This window comes from Phocoena sinus, chromosome 2 (genome assembly GCF_008692025.1).
Source record: "Phocoena sinus isolate mPhoSin1 chromosome 2, mPhoSin1.pri, whole genome shotgun sequence".
Taxonomy (NCBI): Eukaryota; Metazoa; Chordata; class Mammalia; order Artiodactyla; family Phocoenidae; genus Phocoena; species Phocoena sinus.
In genome coordinates this window covers 165,793,699-165,811,345 of record NC_045764.1, presented here as the reverse complement: position 1 = coordinate 165,811,345, position 17,647 = coordinate 165,793,699, and the positions used below count along the sequence as shown (strand labels likewise).

The window sequence follows — 17,647 nt, the reverse complement described above, 5'->3', positions numbered from 1 at the left end:
CATATACCTATTTCTGAAATTAAACAATAGTCAAGGTTTTGATACTTCTGTTTTATCATCTCTAATTTTTTTGGTTTATATTCTGACATAGTTTTAAATGAATAGCAGACATCATGTCATTTCACTCCTATATGCTTCCATACATATCTCCAAAAAATATGTGTATTATCTCTCACATAACAAGAATGCCATTATCATCCCTGAAATTTTTTAAACAATTTTTTTTTGGTACCCTATAAAACCCAGTCCATAATCAAATTCCCGCAATTTTCTCAAAAAAAAAAAAAAATGTTTAGGGTTGGTTTGTTTGAATTGGCATCCAAACAAAAGTCACACAGTATGTGGTCATTTATTAATCTCTTAAGTTTCTTTTAGTTTAAGGTAGGTATGACTCCATTTTCTTCCCCTGCCATTGAATTGTAGCAATTGAGTCAGTTATGTTGTAGAATCTCCAGTATTCTAGATTTTTCTGTTTACTTCCTTATTTCTTATTGAACTAGTGCCACCCACCCCAAATTTCCTTTAATAGTAGAACCCTGCTTAGATTCTGGTTCAATGTGTTTTCGCAAAAATTCATTAAAAATAGATTATTTTTAATGGCTTACAGAGTATAGAGATGGAGGCAAAACTACTAGAGTCTACTATATCAGTAAAATTATTAGTATTTCTACATTTTTTAATTTCAAGAAGTACTTAAAAATTTCAAACAGAATTTATCAAATTTTGTTGAATGTTTAGTATCATGCAAGGTTCAAATATGGTTTTTGTACATAAATTTCTACTAAAAACATATCTTTGTGAAATACAGTGATTGCTAAGTGAGTATCTTCTTTTCAAAATGTATACCAATGGAAGTTATTTTACTCATATTATCCAAGCAAATGTCAATGCTCATCAATGAATGAGGGAAGCCTTGCCATTCTAAGTTGGATTTACATCCAACTACATCCAATAATAGTGTTTATTTAATAATAAACACTTGATCCTTGCTCATTTCCAAATGTCACCCACAGGCAATTAGATTGGAATGTATTTCTTCCTGGAAAAGAATATGTCTTCTGTTAAGATTTATCCTCAAACAGATCGTTATGATCAAACTTATGATTCTATTTCTGTTTTCTATTATCATTCTTTTTCTATTTCTTTTCATTTTCATTTTCTGTATTCTTTACTTGGGTACTGTGCTAGTTTGCCAGGGCTTCCATAACAAAATACTATGGACTGAGTGGCTTAAACAACAGAAATTTATTTTCTCACAGTTCCAGAGGCTAGAAGCCAAGATCAAGGCATTGGCAGGGCTGGTTTCTTCTAAGGCCTCCCTCCTTGGTCTGCAGATGGCTGTCTTCTCCCTATGGCTTCACATGGTCTTCCCTCTGTGTGTGTCTGTTTTCAAATTTCCTGTTGTTATATGACACTCATCATATTGGATTAGAGCCTCCCCTAATGATCTCATCTTAACTTAATTGCCTCTTTAAAGGCCTTATCTCCAAATACAATCACATTCTGAGATACTGGAGGTTAGGACTTCAACATATGGAGTAGACACAGTTCAGCCGATAACAGTTACTTTAAATAACCTTCATTTATTTGGATATTTCCAGGGTTCAACTTCACTGGCGTTTATTGTGTGGGGAGCATCGACTGAGTGTCTTGTTACAACATTCGTGCCAATGTTGAAAAGCAGCTGTAGTTATCTCAAGTCTATGCATCACATTCCTAGTGAAATTATCCCATTGGAAGACTGGATGAGTGGAGTTCACATGGACAGTCAGGGTTTTAATATGATCAAAGTTTTGCCAGTAAGAAACCTGAGCAGATTGTTTGAAGGGTACCAGTGATAGATTACTTTTGTATGATCGGCTGGCCATTCAGTCTTAGCATTTCTTTCCTGAAATGCTCAAAACACTCCAGTTATTTTTCAATCCTCATGTCATTTTGAGGATATGATGACTAAAATGTGAAAACTTTCTGAAATAATGATTTTTCTTGGTAACTTAGTCTTATCATTATTAATATCACGTTTTATGCTATATTATGGTGGCATAATCTTGGGCTTTAACAATATATACAGTTATTTGCCCTTAAGTTGACTCATTCTCATCCTGAGCTGATATATCTTACAGGTCCCATTTCAATATAAGAACAATTTAAATTTTTGCCTTGTCAGACTCTGTGACTCTTTTTAAAATATCTTTGTTAACTTATTACTTACCATTTTCTTTGTGACAAAAAAAATTAACCAAACTTGAAGAATTGTTTACTAAATATGTCACTAAGCCTCTTTATAAGGTGTTTTAAACTTTATTGCATTGACTTTATGACAGCTACTTTAGGTTCTAAAACATTTTTCACTTATTTACGAGGTCCAAGTTGTATTACCGTGGGCTGAGGGAGTGCTGGGGAAAGAGAAATTTACTTAAATACCAGGAGCTGAAAGTGAAATATTTGTTTTGAATGCTTTTCTGGAAAATCAAGATTTTGAAATGAAAGACTTAGTAAATAATAATGAACTTTACACTAACTTTGTTTAATCATTTTCAGATAAACTACAGGCCTCCCTCTAATATGGGAATAGCTATTCCACTCACAGATAATTTTTATCATGCTGATCCTAGCAAACCCATACCGAGAAACCTATTTCACAAGTCAAAGGTAAATATTTTTTCCGCAAATATACTAGTATTCATTTGAATTCAAGAAATCATTCAGTAAAATTACAGATGAACAGACCTAGCTGTGGGGATTAAATGAGAAGGTGCATTAAGCATAATCTGCCCTGATAACATCACTACTTCTTCTCCCCCTCCCCCTCCCTCTCCCCCTCCCCTTCCCTCTCCTCCTCCCTCATTACTACTACTACTACTACTGCTATCCCTTTTCCTCCTACTACTACTCTAGCCTTTTCTTCTCTTACTGCTACTCCTGGATACAGTTTTGGAACCAAGAAGTCTAAATGGACTCTTTCCCCTTGACCTCTCCCTAGCTCCCATTTGAATTTCAAAGAGCATAGGTAGAGTGAGAACATTGTTTTTTAAATGAAAGGGGCCTCAGACCCATCTCACAACTCTGTGAAAGGAATGATGTCCAAAAACAGAGAAGAGTGTTTGCTCCAACATAGGCTCATTTGAACTCCTGCCAAGGATCCACCTAGAAAATAACCAAACCCCAGCAGCACTCTGCCTCTCTGGAGTCAGGGAGAACAAGATAGAACAGAGAGAAACCACTAGGCTCAAAAGAAGAATACATCAGGACTTCCCTAGTGGTCCAGTGGGTAAGACTCCAACCTCCCAATGCAGGGGGCCTGGGTTTGATCCCTGATCAGGGGAACTAGGTCCTGCGTGCAGGCCGCAACTAAGAAGCCCGCATGCATATGTAACTAAAGATCCCGCGTGCCGCAATAAAGACCCGGTCCAGCCAAAATAAATAAATAAATAAATACTTCTTTTAAAAAAGAAAAGTACATCATGGGGTGGCTTCCCAAGGAAACCTCACAGATACCTGTAATATCTCTCTTGAGAAAAACGCACCTAACTGCATATACATATGGACAAGCAGACATTCATATCCATTCACGAACATACACACACACACAAAGACAGAAAATGGTTGTTTCTTTTGTTCAAAACTCTTCATCATCTTCCCATCTCATTCAGGGTAAAAGCCAAATTCTTACAATGGTTTATAAGGTCCTCTGTGGTTCAGCCTTAGCTTCACATCTGACCTGATTTCCCGCAGGTCACTCTTTTCTGCACACACTGGCCTCCTTGCTGTTCTTCAAGTGTACCAGACATATTTCCACCTCAGGGTCTTCAAGTTTCAAACATTTCCTCTGTCTGGAATGTACTTCTGCCAGATATCACATAGCGCATTCCATCACCATCTTCAGATTTTTGCTTAAATGTCACCATCATTGTGAGACCTTCCTTGGCCACTGTATTTAGGACTGTAAACTCCACCTCCACTGTCCCCCTTCCCTGCCTTATTTTCCTTCACTGCACTTTCACAGTTTTACATATTTTACCCATTTATTTATTGTATTTCATTAAAAGGTAAGCTACATAAAGCAGGGTTATTGTTGGGATTTTTTAATCTATTTTATTCTCTACAATATCTTTAGTACCCAGAAAAGTGCCCAACATAGGGAGTACTTAAAAATTCTTCAACAAACAAATAATACACATTTATACACATATGATTACACACACACACACACACACACACACACACACACACAAGGTTGACTTCTTGTTGAATCTTGGATTTCAAGGTAAGCAGCTCTGCTCCAGGCAATGAGCAACTCAAATACTGAATTCTTCAATTGCAGTTTCTTCCAAAGATAAAGTCTGATACGTCACTAGACGCAAGCCTCATCTATTGAAATATGAGTTTAATATATTTACATGGAAATCCTTTGTTTGGATTTGTTTTTTCTTCTGGATTTTCTTGGGAGTTGAATAGGAAATGTATCTAATTTACACATAAGTAAATAACGGGTTTTGGGGGGGCACATTTTATACATTCAACAAATGTGAATTTCAGCATTTCCAGAGTTATCAGACACTGTACAAACAGATATTCTCTGGGGAGACAACAGTGAACAAGATAAACATGACATCTTCATGGATCTTTAATGGGGGAGAATAAGCTTTAAAAGTTATATGAATTAAATAGCATCATCTAGTGGAGCATACTACTCAAAATTTATGTAATTCTTCCTCTGATCACCTCAAAATATAACAGCTGGGAAAAACGTACGTCTGAACCAACACTGTGACTTCTTGTTATGCTGGCATCATCCCCTTACTAGACAATCATGTGTGATGTCATTCCAGATACAGAGTTGGCAGTTAGACTCTCCAGGGATAAGCAGACAACTGTAAAACACCAAATATTTGAAGAAAACTTCCACAATAAAAAAGAAGCATAAATCTAAAAATCTCATGCCTTGGAAAACAGTATCATAAATACAAGCAAACTTTAGAATAAGCAAAATAATTATTTCAGAACAGTTTAGGTCATATTGCAACCATGAAAAAAAAATTGGAGACAGACAGCACACACACAAAAAAGTTGTCAGAAGTTTAAAATGTAATCGTGAAACAGCTCAAAAGATTGGAAGAGCTGAATGAACCTAACTAAGCAGCAAATTAGTTCTGAAATTAGATAGTGGTGTTGACTGAATAACATTGTGAGTATACTAAAACCCACTGCATTGTACACTTAAAAATGGTAAATGTTATCTCAATAAAAAGAAGAAAAAAAGAAGCAATGAGGACGAGAATGGTAATCTTAAAAGAAGTAGACGGAAGAATAACGTTTTTAGAAATAGAGTTGATTATCAAAATCAAAAGCCAGTTCTTTGAAAAAACGAATAAACCAATAAAAAATGAATAAAAACGAATAAACCAAGCAAGAGTGATCAAATGAAAAAATGAATGACAAGTGGATGTATAGTTATAGCAGAGATTTTAAACAGCCTTAGTGACTGCTATGAGGAGAGATAAGTACAAAATAGTAGGTTTGGAGAGTATCCATAGTCGGCAGCCCATCATATCAAGTCTGTTCTTTTAGGTCTCAGTTTCCATGCCAGCGATGGAGGTGGGCATCTTAATTACTGCATTCAGAAAGACACAGGCTTTCTGGGTCCCATGCATGTTGACTATCAACTGCCCTGAGGTAAACTGGCAAGCAGCTGAGTGATACTTGGGTTCATTCCAAGCAAATAGACAAAATTCAGAAATACTGTGCTTTTACCTTATTATTAATGGATTTTTTCCCTTTTTAACTTCTCAGGGATTTTATTCATTCAGGTAACAAATATTTATTGCACATTTACTCAGTTTGCATAAATCCTGCCACCAAAAAAAGCACGTCAACCTATTTTAATTCTATTTGCAGAAATCTGGTAAATTCAAACAGTGTGCAAATGTGTCTACTCGGGAGGAATGTAATTGCACAAATGATCAGAAGTTTTCACATGCTGTTGCTTTCTCAGATTGCAGAGAAAAGGTAAGATAATCTTTAATTTCCTGAAGACAGAGTATTTTCATATTAATAAGACTTTGAAATGCACATTTTGGTTAAACATGAAAACTAAGACATAGAAATACTGTTTTATTATGATATAGAATTAAATATGACATACAGCTAAAAATATTTGAATTTAAATGTCCCCAGACACAGTAATTAACCTCATCTGTAGAATAGAATAATATCTGCATTGCCTTGTTCATTTCACAGGTTCTTATAAAGATACACACACACATGCTTCTATCTATGTGAAAACAATGTATAACCTGTCAAACGTTACACTAGGTTATGGTGAATATTGATTCATTTAAAGTATTGACTATCAAACATGTATCAGGTTCTGAGAATATAGAACTTAAAGCACAAGGTACTAGTGACAAAATAGAAGACAGTATAATATGTTGGTTAAGAGAATGGGTTCTGTGTCAAATACTTCCTTCTGTTAGGCTCCAAACATTCAAACATGTATCAAGTTGATGTTGGTCTCTGCATTAGCTGACTTACCTGTGCACTTGGTATAACTTTCGAGTAGATCTATTTCAAAGACCTTGTTGGACTGTATACAGCATTATTTTAAATGATTTTATACAAGGATAAAATCGCTTACTATAATACTGGGCATAGAGTCAGCAGTCAGTAAACTATGAGGGTTGCTATTGTATACCTCCACAACTCCACACTTGTTGAATTCCAGTATTTCTTGAGAATTTACTCTCTACCATGTACTGTTCTAAGGCTTCTCCATAACTTGTCTCATTTCATTTGAGGCACAGAGAAGCCTGGTAATTTGCCAAAGACCACATCATTAATATGTGATGGAGCTAGATTTGAACTCCAGAGCCTAAGTTTAATGAGTGTGGTTGAAAGATCATGACTGGGAGGGCAGCCAGCAGAAGCAAGAAGAACTACAATACTGCAGCCTGTGGAACAAAAACCACATTCACAGAAAGACAGACAAGATGAAAAGACAGAGGGCTATGTACCACATGAAGGAACGAGATAAAACCCCAGAAAAACAACTGAATGAAGTGGAGATAGGCAACCTTCCAGAAAAAGAATTCAGAATAATGATAGTGAACATGATCCAGGACCTCAGAAAAAGAATGGAGGCAAAGATCGAGAAGATGCAAGAAATGTTTAACAAAGACCTAGAAGAATTAAAGAACAAACAAACAGAGATGAACATACAATAACTGAAATGAAAAATACACTACAAGGAATCAATAGCAGAATAACTGAGGCAGAGGAACGGATAAGTGACCTGGAAGACAGAATGGTGGAACTGACTGCTGCGGAACAGAATAAAGAAAAAAGAATGAAAAGAAATGACGACAGCCTAAGAGACCTCTAGGACAACATTAAACACAACAATATTCGCATTATAGGGGTCCCAGAAGGTGAAGAGAGAGAGAAAGGACCCGAGAAAATATTTGAAGAGATTATAGTAGAAAAATTCCCTAACATGGGAAAGGAAATTCCCACCCAAGCCCAGGAAGCACAGCGAGTCCCATACAGGATAAACCCAAGGAGAAACATGCCAAGACATATAGTAATCAAATTGGCAAAAATTAAAGGCAAAGAAAAATTATTGAAAGCAGCAAAGGAAACACGACAAATAACATACAAGGGAACGTCCATAAGGTTAACAGCTGATTTCTCAGCAGAAACTCTACAAGCCAGAAGGGAGTGGCATGATATACTTAAAGTGATGAAAGGGAAGAACCTACAACAAAGATTACTCTACCTGGCAAGGATTTCATTCAGATTCGATGGAGAAATCAAAAGCTTTACGGACAAGCAAAAGCTAAGAGAATTCAGCACCACCAAACCAGCTCTACAACAAATGCTAAAGGAACTTCTCTAAGTGGGAAACACAAGAGAAGAAAAGGACCTACAAAAACAAACCCAAAACAATTAAGAAAATTGTCATAGGAACATACATATTGATAATTACCTTAAACGTGAATGGATTAAATGCTCCAACCAAAAGACACAGGCTTACTGAATGGATACAAAAACAAGACCCATCTATATGCTGTTTACAAGAGACCCACTTCAGACCCAGGGACACATACAGACTGAAAGTGAGGGGATGGAAAAAGATATTCCATGCAAATGGAAATCAAAAGAAAGCTGGAGTAGCAATTCTCATATCAGATAAAACAGACTTTAAAATGAAGAATGTTACAAGAGACAAGGAAGGACACTACATAATGATCAAGGGATCAATCCAAGAAGAAGATATAACAATTATAAATATGTATGGACCCAACGTAGGAGCACTTCAATACATAAGGCAACTGCTAACAGCTCTAAAAGAGGAAATCAACAGTAACACAATAATAGTGGGGGATTTTAACACCTCACCTACACCAATGGACAGATCATCCAAACAGAAAATTACTAAGGAAACACAAGCTTTAAATGACATAATAGACCAGATAGATTTAATCGATATTTATAGGACATTCCATCCCAAAAGAGTAGGTTACACTTTCTTCTCAAGTGCACATGGAACAGTCTCCAGGATAGATCACATCTTGGGTCATAAATCAAGCCTCAATAAATTTCAGAAAATTGAAGTCATATCAAGCATCTTTTCTGACTACAACTCTATGAGGTTAGAAATCAATTACAGGGGAAAAAAATGGAAAATACACAAATGCATGGAGGCTAAACAATACATTACTAAATAATCAAGAGATTACTGAAGAAATCAAAGAGGAAGTCAAAAAATACCTAGAGACAAATGACAATGATAACACGACATTTCAAAACCTATGAGATGCGGCAAAAGCAGTTCTAAGAGGGAAGTTTATAGCTATAAAAGCCTACCTCAAGAAACAAGAAAAATCTCAAATAAACAATCTAACCTTACACCTAAAGTAACTAGAAAAAGAAGAACAAACAAAACCCAAAGTTAGCAGAAGGAAAGAAATCATAAAGAACAGAGCAGAAATAAATGAAATAGAAACAAAGAAAACAATAGCAAAGATCAATAAAACTAAAAGCTGGTTCTTTGAGAAGATAAACAAAATTGATAAACCATTAGCCAGACTCATCAAGAAAAAGAGGGAGAGGACTCAAATCAATAAAATTAGAAATGAAAAAGGAGAAGTTACAACAGGCACCACAGAAATACAAAGCACCTTAAGAAACTACTACAAGCAACTCTATGCCAATAAAATGGACAACCTGGAAGAAATGGACAAATTCTTAGAAAGGTATAACCTTCCAAGACTGAACCTGGAAGAAATAGAAAATATGAACAGAACAGTCACAAGTAATGAAATTGAAACTGTGATTAAAAATCTCCCAACAAACAAAAGTCCAGGACCAGATGGTTTCACAGCTGAATTCTATCAAACATTTAGAGAAGAGCTAACACCCATCCTTCTCAAACTCTTCCAAAAAATTGCAGAGGAAGGAACACTCCTAAACTCATTCTATGAGGCCACCATCACCTTTATACCAAAACCAGACAAAGATACTACAAAAAAAGAAAATTACAGACCAATATCACTGATGAATATAGATGCAAAAATCCGCAACAAAATACTAGCAAACAGAATCCAACAACACACTGAAAGGATCATAAACCACGATAAAGTGGGATTTATTCCAGGGATGCAAGGATTCTACAGTATACGCAAATCAATCAATGTGATACACTATATCAACAAATTGAAGAATGAAACCCATATGATCATCTCAATAGATGCAAGAAAAGCTTTTGACAAAATTCAATACCCATTTATGATAAAAAAAAAAAAAAACTCTCCAGAAAGTAGGCATAGAGGGAACCTACCTCAACATACTAAAGGCCATATACAACAAACCCACAGCAAACATCATTCTCAATGATGAAAAATTGGAAACATTTTCTCTAGATTAGGAACAGGAAAAGGATGTCCACTCTCACCACTATTATTCAACATAGTTTTAGAAGTCCTAGCCATGGCAATCAGAGAAGAAAAAGAAATAGAAGGAATACAAACTGGAAAAGAAGAAGTAAAACTGTCACTGTTTGCAGATGACATAATACTATACATAGAGAATCCTAAAGATGCCACCAGAAAACTACCAGACCTAATCAATGAATTTGGTAAAGTTGAAGGATACAAAATTAATGCACAGAAATCTCTTGCATTCCTATATACTAATGATGAAAAATCTGAAAGAGAAATTAAGGAAACACTCCCATTTACCATTGCAACAAAAATAATAAAATACCTAGGAATAAACATACCTGGGGATACAAAAGACCTGTATGCAGAAAACTATAAGACACTGATGAAAGAAATTAAAGATGATACCAACAGATGGAGAGATATACCATGTTCTTGGATTGGAAAAATCAATATTGTGAAAATGACTATATTACCCAAAGCAATCTACAGATTCAATGCAATCCCTATCAAATTACCAATAGAACTAGAACAAAAAAATCTTAAAATTTGTATTTTTTTACGGAACTAGAACAAAAAACCTTAAAATTTGTATGGATACACAAAAGACCCCGAATAGCCAAAGCAGTCTTGAGGGAAAAAAGCAGAGCTAGAGGAATCAGACTCCCTGACTTCAGACTATACTACAAAGCTACAGTAATCCAGACAATATGGTACTGGCACAAAAACAGAAATATAGATCAATGGAACAAGATAGAAAGCTCAGAGATAAACCCACGCACCTATGGTCAACTAATCTATGACAAAGGAGGTAAGGATATACAATGGAGAAAAGAAAGTCTCTTCAATAAGTGGTGCTGGGAAAACTGGACAGCTACATGTAAAAGAATGAAATTATAACACTCCCTAACACCATACACAAAAATAAACTCAAAATGGATTAGAGACCTACATGTAAGACGAGGCACTATAAAACTCTTAGAGGAAAACATAGGAAGAACACTCTTTGACATAAATCACAGCAAGATCTTTTTTGATCCACCTCGTAGAGTAATGGAAATAAAAACAAAAATAAACAAATGGGATCTAATGAAACTTCAAAGCTTTTGCACAGCAAAGGAAACCATAAACAAGATGAAAAGAGAACCCTCAGAATGGGAGAAAATATTTGCAAATGAATCAACGGGCAAAGGATTAATCTCCAAAATATATAAACAGCTCATGCAGCTCAATATTAAAAAAACAAAGAACCCAGTCCAAAAGTGGGCAGAAGACCTAAATAGACATTTCTCCAAAGAAGACATACAGATGGCCAAGAGGCACATGAAAAGCTGCTCAACATCACTAATTATTAGAGAAATGCAAATCAAAGCTACAATGAGGTATCACCTCACACCAGTTAGAATGGACATCATCAGAACATCTACAAACAACAAATGCTGGAGAGGGTGTGGAGAAAAGAGAACCCTCTTGCACTGTTGGTGGGAATGTAAATTGATAGAGCCACTTTGGAGAACAGTATGGAGATTCCTTAAAAAACTAAAAATAGAATTACCTTATTGACCCAGCAATCCCACTACTGGGCATATACCTAGAGAAAACCATAATTCAAAAAGACACATGCACCCCAATGTTCATTGCAGCACTATTTACAATAGCCAGGACATGGAAGCAACCTAAATGCCCGTTGACAGATGAATCGATAAAGAAGGTGTGGTACATATATACAATGGAATAATACTCAGCCATATAAAGGAATGTAACTGGGTCATTTGTAGAGATGTGGATGGATCTAGAGACTGTCATACAGAGTGAAGTAAGTCAGAAAGAAAAACAAATATCGTATATTAACGCATATATGTGGAACCTAGAAGAACGGTACAGATGAACCAGTTTGCAGGGCAGAAATTGAGACACAGATGTAGAGAACAAATGTATGGACACCAAGCGGGGAAAGTGGCGAGGGGGGGTGGTGATGGTGGGATGAATTGGGAGATTGGGATTGACATGTATACATTGATGTGTATCAAATGGTTGACTAATAAGAACCTGCTGTATAAAAAATAAATAAAATAAGATAAAATTCAAAAAAAAAAGATGATGACTGGCAGAGAGAGGGTCGTTAAGGGATTTGGGCAAGACCTAATTCATGCAGTATCTTAGGGTATATGGGTTGGCCGAAAAAGTGTGGATACCATAATAGCAAATTCCTGTGAGAAAAGGCCGACAGAAAGGCAGGAGTTTTGTTACCACAGTCTTTGTGCACTACTTTTGGAGTTCACAGCAATTCTACTATAAGACAGATTTATTTTTTTTAATGCTCTGTGAAGGCAGAAACCCTCAGAAGCACATTTCATATAGAATAGACAAATTCTTGGGAATACATCTATTCATTCTTTACCAGGAAATGAAGAGTTAGTATTGAATTTTCCAAATTTACATTCATTCTTGGCATTTGCATTTTAGGTTCCTCGTTTTAAGTTTCCAGTTACACAATATCCAATTTCTTTGAAAATTTACAGTGAGGATGGACATGTCCCAGTGGAAACTCCATACCTGGTTACTGTGACTGAAGTGAATAACAGGGAAAACTGGAACCTAAGTAAGATTTGCTTTCTTCTACAACTATTACAGCTATGCGTACTGTTGTTATTATATAGAGAAGTGGTTTACTAAACTGTTTACACAAAAGATAGTTGAGAGTTCTTTGGAAAAGAAGTTGAATCAGTTGTCATGTTGCTGTTCATGCTGCTTCTATCATCTCCCACTTTTTTTTTTTTTTGAAGTATAGGTGATTTACAATATCATGTTAATTTCAGGTGTACAGCACAGTGATTCAGTTATACACATATAATATATATATATTCTTTTTCAGATTCTTTTCCCTTATAAGTTGTTAAAAAATATTGAGTAGAAAAAAATATATTGAGTAGAGTTCCCTGTGCTATACAGTAGGTCCTTGTTGGTTATCTATTTTATATATAGTACTCTGTATATGTTAATCCTCACCTTCTAATTTATCCCCTCTCCACCCGCTTCCCCTTTGGTAACCATAAGTTTGTTTTCTATGTCTGTGTGTCTCACACTTATTTCATCATCACTTCCAGTGACCTGGACTCAGAGCCATTATGTAGATTAGCAGCAAAAATGATTGAATTTGTGCTACACGTTGGTCTGGTGTCTCCTTTCATTGCTTTTGCAATGTTATGGAGGGAGATATAAAACGTGTTGCCAGATTATCTATAGGATCTATCTTCTAATTATATGAGAAAAGTTTCTTAAATATTTTATGGTAAAATAATTGAAAGGATGCAGAAGTATTTCTAAATAAGTAAAATAAAATCTACCACAATTCAATTTTACCTCAAATATATACTTTTTTGTTGCACATTTGTGTTTGTTCACGAATGCGTACTTTTAAGGAGATCAATAGGTAGATAGATTAATAGATCAATAGATAGAGTCAAATGAAATTTCCAAATGTAATCAAGCATCCAGACATTTGGTATTCAGTGAGAGTCTTACTCTGCCCAACATGTGCATTTTTGAATTGAAAAATTGAGCAAAGAGAATTAGTAAATATTTTGCTTTAACTAAAATCCTCATTTTCTATGGTGTGCTGCAGTCTGCTGTTTTTGAGCACTGATTGTTAAATATTCAAGCATATGGCGTACTGTTTGTTAAACCGTTCGCTGCTTAAAATTAGCCATGATGATATTCACATCCTGTATGGAGAAAAGGGATGCCCCTGAGAAGATGCAGTGTCAGATGCTAGGCCTAATTTCCCCTAAATATATTCTCCACTGAGTCAAACAGAACTAAAATTATGTACAATTTAGCCATGTTATGGAGTGGAATCTTTCATTGTACCTTACTGTATTTAAGAAGCTTTACATAGAATGAGAAAATAGCATACATGTGCTTAAAATATACTTTGTGTAATTTTAGAACACACTGTGCCAGAAAATGTAAAAAAAATGAAAGACTACTTAGAATCGATTCTTCATGCTCCAGTGTATAATCCTTTAGGCCTCAACCTAAGTATAAAGGTAAGTTGACAGCATTTTTATTTTTCCTGTTTTGAGTTTAGATAAAACCTGTATGTCTTTGGCTTTAGTTTTAAGGGATAGGTATCCATGAATGGTGGAAATAGCGTCACTATTTGGAGTTTATTTTTCCTCCATTTCCCTTGATGCTATTATAATATTTAAAGATATCTGAATGTTGAATTTAACATTAACTTACCATGTTTTGAGCTAAAATGCAAGACTAATAGATTATCAAGGTGGAGCAGAAAAAGTGTTTCCAGAAGTTAGGGGGAAATGGGCTCAGTATTCTTCACCTGGACATGTACAGACACATGTCTTCTGGGTTCAGATGCCCCTAAGAACACATCAAGTTGACATAATCTAGGTGATTGTTGTGAAAGCCAATAAAAGTTAGGGGACATCTCAAAACCATGAATATGTGGATTAGCCCAAAGTACTCATCAAGGCCATGTTAGATTTTATGTTTCTGTTTCTTCATTCAGAAAGAAAAAAGTGTCAGCTATCGAATCCCTCTGTTTCTAACTCTTGTCCTTCTCCCCCCATTTTTATTTTGATACATGAAGTATATGCTGAAGAACCTTAGAAAAGAGGTTGGAATTTTTCTATGCAGAATCTGTAGGGAAAGTGGCCCCAGTGTATATTTTTACTTAAAAGAACATATATGTCAATGTTGCTAATGCCTGGTGTGTTTCTTCCACAGGGCTCCGAGCTCTTTCACTTCAGAGTGTCTGTTGTTCCAGGGGTCTCTTTTTGTAACTTAGGTGAAGAATTTCAGGTATAGTGAAGGCACAGGTATCCAGTGGTATCCAAGGGAGTGATGGCTGGGGACATAATATGACAGGCATCCGTCCAGGAGACACTTAAGAGAAAAAAATGGGAGAATTTGTATGATAGACAAGGCCTGGAGATGGGGGATCCTGGAGACCGGTGGTGACATGATCAGCAGTGATGAAGTTAGGGCCCTTGGTAGGTTGCAGGACCAATTAATGCTGGGAAATTTTTAATAAGTGCCTGTATTTGTTTTTGTTCTATCTCCACCTTCCATATTTAGCTTGGTTTTCTGACACCGCCCCCCTCAACTCCCCACAGAGACCTATGTCTGTAACACTTTAGTTTCCAGTATTATCCTCCCTTTGGTTATTTGCATTGTAACGGTAGAGTCTTAAATACTCCCAAAGCCGCCAAGATCCAAAAGAATTGGAAACCAAAGTCAGTCTCTCCAAATCACCCTATGATGTTCAATGACTCATTTTTGTTTATTCATATAATGATATCTGCTACCTGTGGCAGGTGGGAAGGAATAAGGATTTGATTTAATTGATTAATGGCTCATTCATTGTCAAATACTGGTACCACATTATCAAAAACAAAATCTCTTACTCTCTCTTTTTTCCTTACTCTATCCTGGCCCTGCCTCAGTAATGAATCTGCACAACTGCGGTGATGGGTGCCATGGCAGCAGTGCAGACATCTAAGACCCTGAGAGAAAATCCATCCCACTAGATCTAGGAAAAGAAGCATCTGTCATAGGAGGAGCATGAGAGAAAATCCCCATTATTTTTCTCTCTTTTTTCTCATCTCTTTGTCCCAAGGTCAGCCCCAGTTTCATAGAACAGCACAGCAGTACAGAAGGCTAAAATTCTAATGAATCCCAGCTTTCTTCCCAGAGGCCTAAGGAAAAGGGCCTCTAGGAGTAGAGAGTGCGGGGGAAATCCCTAAGAGAAGAGAGCTGGAGGAGGAGATTCCTAATTGTGTATATGTACTAGCGCGAGTGCCAAGCAGCACACGAGTAGAACACACCTAAAGAAGCTTAGCAAAGGCTTCAAAATAAAACGACAATATAAACACCCACTTACGTTCCCCTAAGTGGCAAAGGAGACAGGAAGACATGATAGCATAGCTAAGGCTTTTTTTGAAAACTGAGCAGACATTGGAGCCATACCCACAGACAGTAAGGCATTACTTGTGATCTGAATGCAACCAGTGTGATTGACTGCTGAAACAAACAAAAGATTCAACATTTTCCAGAGTATTTTTAACAGGACCCAAAGTCTCTAAACGTAATATCTTAAATATCCAGGATACAATCCAAAGTTACTCAGTATACCAAGAATTAAGAAAATATAAGCAATTCAGGGAAAGAAAAGACAATCAGCAAATGACAGCAAATGGCGTTATCAAGACAGATATTTTAAGCCAGCTATTATAACCATGCTCTAGGTAAAGGCAAGCACTTCTGAAATGAATGGAAAGGGAAAGGAAGAAATTCTCAGCAGAGAAATAGAAGCTATTAAAAAAAAAAAATGGAAATTTTAGAACTGAAAAGTACAAATATTTAAAATCACTGGATGGACTCAATAGCAGAATGGCTATTGCAGAGAAAAGAATCAGTGAATTTGAAAATAAATCAGTAAAAATTCAACGTGAAGAAAAAAGATTTTAAAAAGAATAGCCTCAAGGATCTATGCGACGGTATCAAAAGGTCTGACACTTATGTCACCAGAGTCCCTGAAGGAGAGGAAAAAAGAGATTAGTACAGGGGGAAAAAAGCTGAAGAAATTAAGGCTGAAAATGTCCTAAATTTGGTGAACACAAAATTGACATATTCAAGAAGCTTAATGAATCCCAAACAAGATGAACTTAAAAAAATCATGCCTAAACACTACACCTGAATGCCTAAATCATAATCAAACTACTAAAAATCAAACACAAAGGAAAATCTTGAAAGCAGCCAGAGAAGAACACTGCATGTAAGTGAACAACCATTTGAATGACTGCTCATTTCTCATCAGAAACCACAGAAGAAAGTTGTACAGCATCCTTAACGTACTGGGGACAGTTGTAGTGTAGGGAAGAAGGACTGTCAACCCAGAACTCTATAGCTAGTGAAAATATCCTTGAGGAATGAGGGGAAAATAAAGGTCAATTTCAGATGAAGGAAAAAAAAGATAATCCACTGTAGGCAGAACTTCTCTGAAAAAATGCCTAAGGAAGTTCTTCAGGCTAAAAAGAAGTGTCAACAGAGAGAAACAAAGCTTCAGGAACGAAGGAAGAACCACGACAATGAATAAAAGAAAAATAGGAAGTGATTGCAAGTTAATAAAGGAAGAGAATCATTAAGAAACAATAGCAAAAGACAAAGGTTCCTGAAATCTACTTTTGCAAGTATCCTGAAACAATGGAATGCAAAGCATGATCTTGGATTTTCTCTCATCCTAAAGGACATTATTGGAATCATTGATAAATTTGAGTAAAACCTGGAGATTAGATAATAGTGTTGTCTCAGAGTTAATATCCTGGTTTTGATAATTGCACTCTGGTTAACTGAATTCTTTGCATTAAAGAAGCACAAATTGAAGTATTTTGATGATAAAAAGACATTGTGTCTAGACATACTCTTTTATGATTCTGGAGTTCAACTTTTCTTTAGACATGGCATGGAATATTTAGATAATCATAGAAGATTGGGAGGGAAACATTTAAAGAAAAAACTGTTTTCAAGAACTTTAGAGATAGCAGTTTAGCTGGAGAATACAGGATTCACAGGTGATAGAGGTTTCTACTCTTAGAAATATAGTAGACGACTTAAGCAAGTGAAATTTTTATATTTTCTGATAAGGTGACTGAAATTTTGTTTTAGGCAGAAATGGGTAAGGAAGG

General features: G+C 35.9%; 1 protein-coding gene across 1 annotated transcript in view; it reads left to right on the top strand.

Annotated features, from left to right (window-relative positions):
• The window catches only part of CATSPERB (cation channel sperm associated auxiliary subunit beta), a 128,694-nt gene that overhangs the window by 108,585 nt on the left and 2,462 nt on the right, over nt 1-17,647 (top strand). The window contains exons 20-25 of the mRNA XM_032621755.1: nt 1,602-1,799; nt 2,542-2,652; nt 5,899-6,009; nt 12,405-12,540; nt 13,887-13,987; nt 14,688-14,762. Coding sequence (XP_032477646.1) covers nt 1,602-1,799; nt 2,542-2,652; nt 5,899-6,009; nt 12,405-12,540; nt 13,887-13,987; nt 14,688-14,762 — 732 coding nt within the window. The remainder of the gene's footprint in view (nt 1-1,601; nt 1,800-2,541; nt 2,653-5,898; nt 6,010-12,404; nt 12,541-13,886; nt 13,988-14,687; nt 14,763-17,647) is intronic.